General features: G+C 47.0%; 1 protein-coding gene across 2 annotated transcripts in view; it reads left to right on the forward strand.

The window, feature by feature from the left end:
* The window catches only part of samd4a (sterile alpha motif domain containing 4A), a 50,548-nt gene extending 40,652 nt beyond the window's left edge, over positions 1–9,896 (forward strand). For both annotated transcript variants that reach the window (XM_061068915.1, XM_061068916.1), the window contains 3 exons: positions 939–1,065; positions 3,498–3,581; positions 9,666–9,896. In XM_061068915.1, the coding sequence (XP_060924898.1) occupies positions 939–1,065; positions 3,498–3,581; positions 9,666–9,694 (240 nt within the window). In that variant the 3' untranslated portion in view covers positions 9,695–9,896. The remainder of the gene's footprint in view (positions 1–938; positions 1,066–3,497; positions 3,582–9,665) is intronic.
* The last annotated feature ends 1,669 nt before the right edge of the window (positions 9,897–11,565 follow it).

Raw genomic sequence — 11,565 nt, forward strand, 5'->3', positions numbered from 1 at the left:
GAACAGTGCACAGGCATTTCCTGTTTTTCCCTGGCCCACGGCACTGGAGAGCCGCGAGGGGGGGGTGGGGGTGGGGGGGGGGGGCGCTGCACGCAAGGAGAGAGAGAACAGGGGAGGGGGATGTGGTAGTGGCGTTGGGGGTGTAATAGGCAGGTTACACCGAGGAATTCATGTGGTGAGCGTCTGAGACTGTCATTAGGTGTGGACCAGACATCCAGACAGGAGCGTGGGGGGGGGATGGGGGTGGTGGGTGGGGGGGGGGGGTGTCACATCAGGGAAAGTTTGAACAGTGAGTGATCAGCACGTTACTGTAAATACAAGTGGACGCACCTCCACTTCCTGCGCTGCCCTCTAGTGGTTGTGACGTCATATGGAGACGCAGGCTGTGGGCGTGGTCGTGGCCGTGGTCGTGGCCGTGGTCGTGGACTCACGATATCAACGCCGCTCGACCAATTGCTAGTCAGCCTCAAATACATACGACAAACCGAACTTTACGGAAACACGAACGCTTGTCTATACATCAGTGGGATGAAAACTACGTAAACTGAACATAGCGTTGAGAAAAGGAACTGTGGTGCACGGACTTACGACCTTTGATTTTGATCCATGTCCCGTCCTCTAACATGGAGGCAGAGTTTATGATCCACACTGCAGCCGGCCACCAGGGGGCGATCAAGAGGGTCTGGCTTCACTTCGTCTTTATCTGTGATCCTGTTTTACGAGAGGAACTTGGTTTTCCATTTTTCCATGACAGCATTTATTCTTCACCGAGGTCATTCAAAAGTCTGTCTCTATAATAATAATTTAAAAAATATATATATATATAATCTGTCTCTTGGGTTTATCGATCAGATTGTCGTGTCTTTGATGAGCGGAAGAAGGTGTCGACGTGTTCAAGAAGCTGATTTTGTGATTTGTTTTTGAATTCTCCTCCTCAGGGTCTGTGGTTTGCCAACCCGGGAGGAAGTAACAGCATGCCGAGCCGGACCCACAGCTCCGTGCAGAGGACCCGCTCGCTGCCGGTCCACACCACGCCACAAACCATGGTCATGTTCCAACAAGCTGGTGAGAAACGCCGGGAATACGCACACTCGCAGTGATGTCACAGACTGAACTCCTGTTTATTGAATCGCTGTACTTCTCTATATGGTGTTTTTTTTTTTTATAACCCTTAAAAGAGGCTTTCTTTCCTCCGGAGTTCTACGTCGTGTTTTGGGGATTTTAAAAGTTCAGCGAAGTTTAAAAAGTCCGAAGTCTGTGGCAAAGGGAGCTCGTCTCCACGTTTAGCAAATACCAGGTGTTTGAGACAGAGGCTGAAAAGAGGAGCTGCAGCGATGGACAGTCTGAGCGACGTGTTTCCTGAAACTTGGAGCTTGAGAAACATTTCAAGTTATAACACTGATAAAAATATCTTTCTGAATATGAACAGAATACGTTTCCCTTGGTAATTACATCTGCGAGGGGAACTCACAACAGTGGCCTACGTGCATACAAGGCAGTTTTTTAATTTTAGCTAAAAAAAACCTCCCGTGGATGTTTGTTATCGAGGTGAAAACCCAGCAGGAGAAAAGTGGATTGTTTGTTTCACAGTCACTGCTCAGTCTGTGGCTCGTACGCTTTGACAGTGTAAATGTATTTTAAGTGCTCGTGGTTATTGGGGATATTTGTATTTTAAATCCCCCCCCCCCCCAGTCACTCCCACTGTCCACACAGGCTCATGTAAACATCAGTGAAAGGTAGAGTGACCTGTAGTCACCTCTGCAGAGTGGAGTTTGTCCCCCAAACAGTGGACAGGAGTAGGACAAGGAGGACTCCCTCTGCGCACACACACACACACAGACACACACACACACACCAGAAGTGTCTCTCTTTAGAACGAGGAAGAGGAAAAACACATGTAGAAGCGGCAGAGAGTAACGAGGGTGAGAGAGAGGAGGAGGAGACGGACGGAGGAAAGAGTCCGAGGACGCTGGACAATGAGGCTCTTTGTGCAGCGAGGACTAGGCTCCACTTTCCTTTCCTTCCTCCTCTCCTTCACACTCTCTCCCTTTCTCAACTCTCTCGCTACTCTCCATCCCTCCCTCCCTCTTTCTCTCCCCTCTCTCCATCCTGACAACTCTGCAGAGTCATGCACACATAGCATCAGGGAGCTGGGTCTCGGCCAGCGTTACTGATTTGAAAAGCTAGACGCCCCATGCCCCCCCCCCCCCTCTGTCACTGTATACACAGCATGTGCGCTCTGCCTCTCTCTCTCTCTCTCTCTCTCTCTCTCTCTCTCTCTCTCTCTCTCTCTCTCTCTCTCTCTCTCTCTCTCTCTCTCCCTCTCTCTCTCTGCCCGCTGATGGATAACGGCTAATTAAGTGCAAGATGAGGGGATGAAGGAACAAGTGTGTCCATCTTTTCTCTCCGTGTGCGTCGGGGGGGTGGGTGGGTGGGGGGGCTTAAGTCTATAAATAGCTTGCTGTGGACCACTGAGCCTCACTCAGCTTTTCTCTCCGGCCACAAGGGATTGTCACTGCCCAGCGCGTGTTGAAGACTCAGCTCAGGACTACATGGCTCCACGGGGTTGCTAGGCTTCACCAAATATAACACACACACACACAGACACACACACACACACACACACACAAACACACACACACCCCTCCAGCCTCAACCCATCTGCCAAACAGCCCCCGCCCGGCTCACAGCTGAAGCCAAGATAGCCAACTAGCACGGAGTTGAATGCATGTTGTTGTGGAGGTGGAGGTGGAGGTGGAGGTGGAGGAGGAGAAGGAGGTGGAGAGGTAGAGGTGGATCAGAGAGAACCTCCACCTCCACCTGCAGCAGGGGAGTGGTCGGTGCAGCTGATTGCTCCTCAGGTCTAACAGGCAGCAGAAGGAGCAGCAGGAAGGAGAGACGTGAGGAGAAGCTCATGAGAGACACTAGTAAAATCCCAGTAGACGCCTTTTAGACTGCTTGTTTCATTTAACAAGTTTAATCATTTTTACTTAAATCACCTCAGTAGATACATGTGCATCCTCTGCTTTTATTAGGACTTAATGGAAAATATAAGAAGGCTCCATATGGGTAATTTGTGTTGGGGAGGAGTGGTTCACTAGACTGGTTTCACTGTGTATGAGATGGAATTAATCTCATTAGTCACTTATCAATGTTCTGTGGATTTTGAGCCATTACACATCAGTTGTGTCGCTTTTTATTGATGTTAAAAAGTTTGATCCGATTCTGGTGAAATCATTTTAATCGTAATATTTCATGCAGCTCAAACCAAAGCAGTGGCTGATCAAAACATATTTTTTTGTTCTTTTCCAGCTCATTGGTGGTGATTCATTAGAAGGAGAGAGAATCATCATGGCTTTAACTTTAACTTTAATTAAAGGCCTCTTTGAAATCGAATGAATACTTTGATTAGAAAAGCATTCTGAACCTGAATCCTCCGTGTTCACAACATCTGTTTATATTTGTATTTACTGATCCTGTTTGTTTTTCTCCTGCAGATCTTCAGCTGCCTGTGACAGAACCGGACATCAACAATCGCCTTGAGTCTCTGTGTCTGAGTATGACAGAGCACGCCTTGGGAGGTAACACCGTTTCTTAATATTTAACCATAATTAAACCACAATATATAACAAACAGCTGTTCAGGAGCTGACGGCAATAACATGTGACGCCTCCAAACCGACAAGGAAACGCCAGCAAGCTTCATTTTAGTCAGGATATTTAAATGGCTCCTGGTGAAGACACAACACTGCAGAGAACAGCTGTGTCTCCTTTACTTCCTGGCTGCGACGCCATCGGATGAGTTTGATACCATTTTGTGTTTTTTCATTCCTTCGCTGTGTCGACAGGGATGAAAAAACAAGAGTGATGAAAACAAAAGTGAATCCCTGCATGTCCGTGTCACCGCTGATCAGTGGAAATGATCATGAGGACAAAAGATGGGCCTGTTGTCCGACGCACTAAGTGAACAATGAATCACGTTTCTTGTTATTTGAAAGCAGCGTCAGTGCAGAAACTGAAGCCTGGAAACCGATTCCAGGCCACAAAGTTTATTCAAAAGATACGAAAATGTTCGGATCCCTGCTGGATCTTCATCGGGTCAAACTGCTCCGAGCGAAACAAACACTCGGTGTGTGTGTCTGTGTCGGTCCGGCGCCAGAACCTTGTGTGTGCTGGAAAACTGACAACGATGAGCTGTCATCACGCGGCGGTTCTGTAACTGCACTTTGAAATGTGACGAGTTTATTCTTCCATTTTGGTGCGTTTGAGAATGTAATAAGAAAATGGTGGTAAATATAGTGAAGCATTATAAAAAATGTACATTTAAGACATTTGTCCTAAAGGGAACCGTAGCACAAACGTCAGGAGACACTGTTCTGACCGATATGGATTTTTTTTTTTTTTTGTAGGCCAATGCTGATATCGACATTAGGGAGTAGCATGTCTCTGACTCTTTGAGCAGTAAGAGACGCCTCCTGACGTCCATCTATTAAGTCTTTATACCCTTTTTCCTTCTGATTTTGTTTTTAAAAAGAATATATCCATATTCAGGATGGGTAGATCTCCTTGTTCCTATTAAAGCTGCCTCTGTAGACAAAGGGACAGGATTTTGGGGCCAGAAGCCTTCTGGTTTCCGTCTCTAGTTTCACCAGTTTGGTTTCAAAATGCTTGCTTTTGCTTTTTAATTGATCTGCCTTCACAGAGTAAATCCCTGTTTTGTGTTCTGTGTGAAGACCTGTTGCTGTGATGAGTGGAACTGGTCAGACTACAGGAGGCTTTGCCCAGATATCCACCATCGACACCAGTGATAAATCTGTCAGGCTCTAGTTATTGTGAAGTTTATTGTTGTATTTCAGGTTTTTAGAACAACTTCACCCAAGTTGCTGTTACAGTGCAGATAGAGAAAACAAGGAACCGGAATCCTGTGAAGTGAAGATGCTGACGATGTTTTTATGTGCGTTGTCCGGGTCCTTGTATCTGTGGTTTGAGGCTGAAGCTTCCGTTGGGTCTGACTCACCAGGACTTCTGGGTTATGTTTTAAAGCCCAAACTCCAAAAGGGTCCACAAGTCGGAGCAGTAGAGTGAGTCACGTTCAGGATCCGACGCCTCACCTGATCTTAACACTGATCTCACGACCGCCCGGCCCATTCGAAGCTCCAGTCAATTATCCTGTCGAGTGAGCAGATTTGAGTCTGTGGATTCAGGCCCATCGATAACTCCAGACACGTCGGAGCCCAGCGACGGTTCTCAGATGCGTTTGATTTGCGTCTGGCCGAGCGGGTTCGAAACTCGCCAAGTTCCAGATCTGACAATGATTCTGGCAGCGGCCGCGGTGAGTTCAGCTCAGGAGGAAGATCAAATCAGAAGAGGAAAGTTGGGTTTAACAGCCGTTCATCTGCAGTTACGATGTATATCATCAGATGTGACATCATCTTCAAAACAGACTTAAGATGATTATATAAAGTTTTTCAGTAATAATCTTACTTGAAAACAAGCGAACAGCTGTTTGTTGTCTCCACATTGCACAATATAGAAAACCTTGATTATGATGCCTCATTTTATTCCTGGTGCTCCAGATGCACATGTTTACGATGACCAGGGTCATTCTGATTTCTGACATGAAACTAAAATAAAATAAAACTCTTTTATTCTTTTATTCTCTCTTGTTTTGTTCTGACATTCTAAACCTTCATGAATTGGGGGACGATGTGATCTCGGACATCTGATTGTTATTAGATATATTTTTGAGAAAGTTGACTTCATCAGACTCGATGAGCCAAACTGTCGTCCTGGCATTTTGTGTGGATTACTAATATTTGAAAAATGAGTTGAAGATTATTTGTAGACCTTGGAAAATAATAATTTTCAGGCAGTGACGTAATATAGTCGACGGACTTCAGTTTAGTCATTTGTTGAGCTGGTTTTTGCCGGATTTTCACGTGTACAGTGAATTTTTAGTAGAGTTTTAAGTCAGCGCCAAGTTCCCCTTTTCCCAAAACTCAGCTGAGGTGCAGACAGAGGGCCTCAGTGCTCGCCACAGAAAGATGGACAAGTGCTGCTTTGTGTGTCTGTTGGTGTGTGTGTGTGTGTGTGTGTGTCTGTGTGCGTGTTAGGTAGAGCAGCAGAATGAAGGAGTGCGTTTTAACCTCATCTTCATAATCAGAGCTTTGCCTTATTTTTCACATGTCTCACATCAGTTGATATATATAGAGATTTTCTATTTGTATTTTTGTTTTAAAACTGTAAAAGCCCGGGTTAAGGGAGGAAGTGGAGAGGTGTCGTTCGTCTTTGATTGCAGTTGATGGTTGTTACCAGTCTCAGCTTGAACTGGTCTCTTCACTGGTCTCTTCACTGGTCTCTTCACTGGTCCCTTCGCTGGTCTCTTCACTGGTCTCTTCACTGGTCTCTTCACTGGTCTCTTCACTAGTGTCTTCACTGGTCTCTTCACTGGTCTCTTCACTAGTGTCTTCACTGGTCTCTTCACTGGTCTCTTCACTGGTCTCTTCACTGGTCTCTTCACTGGTCTCTTCACTGGTCTCTTCACTGGTCTCTTCACTGGTCTCTTCACTGGTCTCTTCACTGGTCTCTTCGCTGGTCTCTTCACTGGTCTCTTCACTAGTGTCTTCACTAGTCTCTTCACTGGTCTCTTCACTGGTCTCTTCACTAGTGTCTTCACTGGTCTCTTCACTGGTCTCTTCACTGGTCTCTTCACTGGTCTCTTCACTGGTCTCTTCACTGGTCTCTTCACTGGTCTCTTCACTGGTCTCTTCACTGGTCTCTTCAATAGTCCCTTCACTAGTGTCTTCACTGGTCTCTTCACTGGTCTCTTCACTGGTCTCTTCACTGGTCTCTTCACTGGTCCCTTCACTGGTCCCTTCACTGGTCTCTTCACTAGTCTTTTCACTGGTCTCTTCACTGGTCTCTTCACTGGTCTCTTCACTGGTCTCTTCACTGGTCTCTTCACTGGTCTCTTCACTGGTCTCTTCACTGGTCTCTTCACTGGTCTCTTCACTGGTCTCTTCACTGGTCTCTTCAATAGTCCCTTCACTAGTCTCTTCACTGGTCTCTTCACTGGTCTCTTCACTGGTCTCTTCACTGGTCTCTTCACTGGTCTCTTCACTGGTCTCTTCACTGGTCTCTTCACTGGTCCCTTCACTGGTCCCTTCACTGGTCTCTTCACTGGTCTCTTCACTGGTCCCTTCACTGGTCTCTTCACTGGTCTCTTCACTGGTCTTTTCACTGGTCTCTTCACTGGTCTCTTCACTGGTCTCTTCACTGGTCTCTTCACTGGTCTCTTCACTGGTCTCTTCACTGGTCTCTTCACTGGTCTCTTCACTGGTCTCTTCACTGGTCTCTTCACTGGTCTCTTCACTGGTCTCTTCAATAGTCCCTTCACTAGTGTCTTCACTGGTCTCTTCACTGGTCTCTTCACTGGTCTCTTCACTGGTCTCTTCACTGGTCCCTTCACTGGTCCCTTCACTGGTCTCTTCACTAGTCTTTTCACTGGTCTCTTCACTGGTCTCTTCACTGGTCTCTTCACTGGTCTCTTCACTGGTCTCTTCACTGGTCTCTTCACTGGTCTCTTCACTGGTCTCTTCACTGGTCTCTTCACTTGTCTCTTCACTGGTCCCTTCACTGGTCTCTTCACTGGTCTCTTCACTGGTCTCTTCACTGGTCTCTTCAATAGTCCCTTCACTAGTCTCTTCACTGGTCTCTTCACTGGTCTCTTCACTGGTCTCATCACTGGTCTCTTCACTGGTCTCTTCACTGGTCTCTTCACTGGTCCCTTCACTGGTCTCTTCACTGGTCTCTTCACTGGTCTCTTCACTGGTCTCTTCACTGGTCTCTTCACTGGTCCCTTCACTGGTCTCTTCACTGGTCTCTTCACTGGTCTCATCACTGGTCTCTTCACTGGTCTTTTCACTGGTCTCTTCACTGGTCTCATCACTGGTCTCTTCACTGGTCTCTTCACTGGTCTCTTCACTGGTCCCTTCACTGGTCTCTTCACTGGTCCCTTCACTGGTCTCTTCACTGGTCTCTTCACTGGTCTCTTCACTGGTCTCTTCACACCGGACTCAGAATCCTGTGTCGTGACCACGTGATCAACAACAGCTCAACGGGACACGAACTTGAGGCAGCAGCTGTCAGGCGCTTGTTTCCCTCTGAGAGGCTCCATCAGTATTTTGACAGATGTGTTGTTCTCTTACCAGGACAGTGTGGCCCCCCCGGCCCCTCACTCCTCCTCATTCCTTACAAGCAGCTCACGGCACAGTCAGGTCACTGCTCAGCTTCAAATCCAACCAAACTTTTATTGTACGGTGCCGAGGATACACACGCAAACATGTTCCAAAGGTTGTAGAGTCGTTGTTTATATAATAATCAAAGTAGTGTAGACTAAAGGAATAGATCTGTGCCAAAAACATGGAGGCAATAAAAGATAAATGTTGCTTTGACAGCTAATTAGGCTCTTGGTGCAGTTTTGAAAGCCGGCGCGTGTTATCTGAAGCATCAACTTGGATCACGAAGTTAAAAAGTTGGTGCATGACTTTGGAAAACCTTGTGTTCGGGGTCACATGGAAGCTAAAGCCTGTTTGAAGCCTGAGGGAGTTTCAGCAGCAAACCCTGAGTGTAAAGAAAGTGAAGCAAATGCTTATGTGCCTGAAACCTGTGTTCTCTTTAATGACCAGCAGGGGGCGACTCTACTGGTTGTTTCTCTAGAAGTCTCTGAGAAAATGACTCAACTAAACATTGAAAGAAAGAAACCAGAGATATCTCAATCTCTGGTTTCAAGTCTTCTTCCATAGGTTCTGTAGACCATAAAGCACCAGATGTATTGAGGGCGTAGATACTAGAGATGAGCCAGATACTCGGCTGAAACGAGTATCCGGTACGGATAAAGCACTTTTGCCGAGCATGAGTATTATACGAGTAATACGAGTGAATATCTGTGCTCGGACTGAATGAAAATCCTCACACAGCGCTCTGCTCACTCACAGAACAGCTCTCTGTCTCTCAGTCACTCAGGTCCACGGGTCTTTTCCGTTAACGTTTAGGGTTTCTTCAGCTTGAAGTTTGTTTTTATTTCAGTTTGTACTTACTTATTAACCAGTAGAGTTCTGTTAAACGTGGGTTCGTTCAGACGTGGTGCTGGTAGAAAGCGACTCCTGTCGAAGATTTTTTTTTTTTTTTTTTTTAAACAGTTTTTTTTTTTTTTTGCTTCACGCATTGAGTGTCTGACTACTCTCTAGCGTCTGGCTACTCTCTCTCTCTCTCTCTCCCTCTCTCTGCCGGTCGTTGGAGTTTTTTGTTTTTTTTACACCCACTTCCGGGTTAGGCCCCGCCCACTCCGAGTACGGATACGGATACAGATAATTCATATGGTTAACAGATACACATACAGATACAGATAATGCTGTACTCGCTCATCCCTGGTAGATTCCATGTGATTGACAGCTATCAGGCTCCACCCCCTGCTCCTCCAAATGTGGCTACTTCTGGTTTATAAAAAACAAGATGGCGCTGTACAGAATGTCAAATTGCAGGCCTCAAAATGGCAGCTCACAAACCAGTGAATCAGTTCCATCTCCATCAGGACCTTTTGATTCTGCAGAGATCGATGATTTGTAAACCAGGTCGTGACTTCTCTCTCTCTCTGCTTCTCCCCAGACGGTGCTGACCGCACATCAACGATCTGAGACGAGGACCTGGGTGAGAGCAGCCGGACGCCGCAGGTTCACGAGGCTCTCTCACGAAAAGGTGACCTCGAGGTCACCCGCCCTCCCGTCCCCTCTCCCTGTGGCCAATGGGAGAGCTCCACCAAAGGACCGGGCGGGATCCAGGAAACACAAGCGATCACATTGGCACTGACCCCACCCCCCCCACCCCCCCTCGCCTGCAGTCCTGTCAGCCACGGCAGGAAGGGAGATGCTGGCCTGTGGATCAGGGCCCAGTGAGACTGAGTCCCCTTCCCCACACGACACCTTCTGGTCCCTGCACACCGACCACAGCTTGTGGCATCTTTCAAATCCATAACAGTACCTCAGACCCGGAGACAGGAGGAGACACAAGGACGCAGACGGAAGTTTAGGATTTCCAGCGAGGACAGAAAGGCCTCCTGCTCAGCGCTGGGTGGCAAACAAAAACAAATCATCATTTGTTGTATGTATTTATTGTTTACATAATGTTGCTACTTTCAAAGGGTACAGAAACATGTATGACTTTCAATATGACTTGTGTAATATTCTGTAAAGCCTCGGCCGTGCACCACCTTCACGTCCCACAAGTAGCTAGTTTACAACCAACATGCTTTTTCTTTATTTGATCAGCCAAGAACAAAGAGACAGTGGCGGGGGGGGGGGAGAAGTAAGGAGGAAGAGCAGATGTGAGATGAGGGGGATGAGAGGAAGAAGGTGAGGAGGAGAAAGACAAAGAAAGTAGAAGAGGAAGCCGGTGGAAAGGGAAGCGGATGTTTAGGAGGAGGAAGACGTCAGAGGCAGGACCTCTGATTGGCTGGAGGTGACGGAGGAAGATGATGTCATGTCTAACCGTGTTGTGAGTTGGAGGTGAAGCTGCGTATCGTGAATCTACGAGCTGTAAGAACTCTGTGAATTCAGAGCCTCGTGAAAAACGTTTTTTTGTAAAGACGTAAATGGGAGATTTTGAGGCGGCGGCCGGTCGTCGGTGGGATCCGTCTCCGCTTGTCCACTTGTCCACTTGTCCACTTGTCCACATTATGGGTTCAGTTGTTCTTCTAGACGCAGGGGGAAGTGCTTGAGCTGCATGTTCCAGCTGAATGTCTTTCTCAGAAGATTGTGAAATGTGTGAAGCAGGAAAACAGAAACAGGAGGTCGGTTTGGTGTCCACGCGGAGCTCGTTGCCGAGGCCGATTGCAACACCGGAGAAGAGACCCACTGTCAGTCCATGAAGGGAGGTCGTCCCATGAAGGGAGGTCGTCCCAGAGATTGTCCCGTTAGTGCAGACTACCACCTGCTGGCCGGTCCATGGACACGCAGGCTCGTCCGCTCACAGATCGTCTGTCAGTACAAACCCACGTGGGATATATTTTCCTTTTTTCGATTCTGAATCTCGCGGTTATTCTGTGTCTTAATATTTATCCTCAGTTTATTGTGTATGGAAAACAGACTTTATACAAATAGGTTTATATTGAAATAAGCTGGTTAGGAATCTCCTCCCTGTGCCACAGAGACTCCTGAGTGGTCAGCATCGAGGGTTATCGATTATTATTATTATTATTGTTTAGGTTCTTCTGTAGTTTGTTGCAATTCAATAGTTCTTTCTTTGTATCCTGCACTTGATAATGTGATAACACTAAAAACCCAAAGTTCAAGGCTCAAGTTACAGTTTTGTGCTTTCGGAGTCGGATGAAACGAAGCAGATCGAAGAGACGAGCTTGACTCTGATGGTCGAGCGGTTGAACCACAAAAGGTGTCGATGTTCGATCCCGCGGCCGAGACGAGAAGCTCCTGGTGCGTCTAAGACTAAGTTTGTGTTTGTGCGTGTTTTAACTCGTCTGACAAAAAGCCATTGGTTTTATTTTGGTGTTAAA

The sequence above is a fragment of the Limanda limanda genome, chromosome 3 (genome assembly GCF_963576545.1).
Source record: "Limanda limanda chromosome 3, fLimLim1.1, whole genome shotgun sequence".
NCBI classification, from domain to species: Eukaryota; Metazoa; Chordata; class Actinopteri; order Pleuronectiformes; family Pleuronectidae; genus Limanda; species Limanda limanda.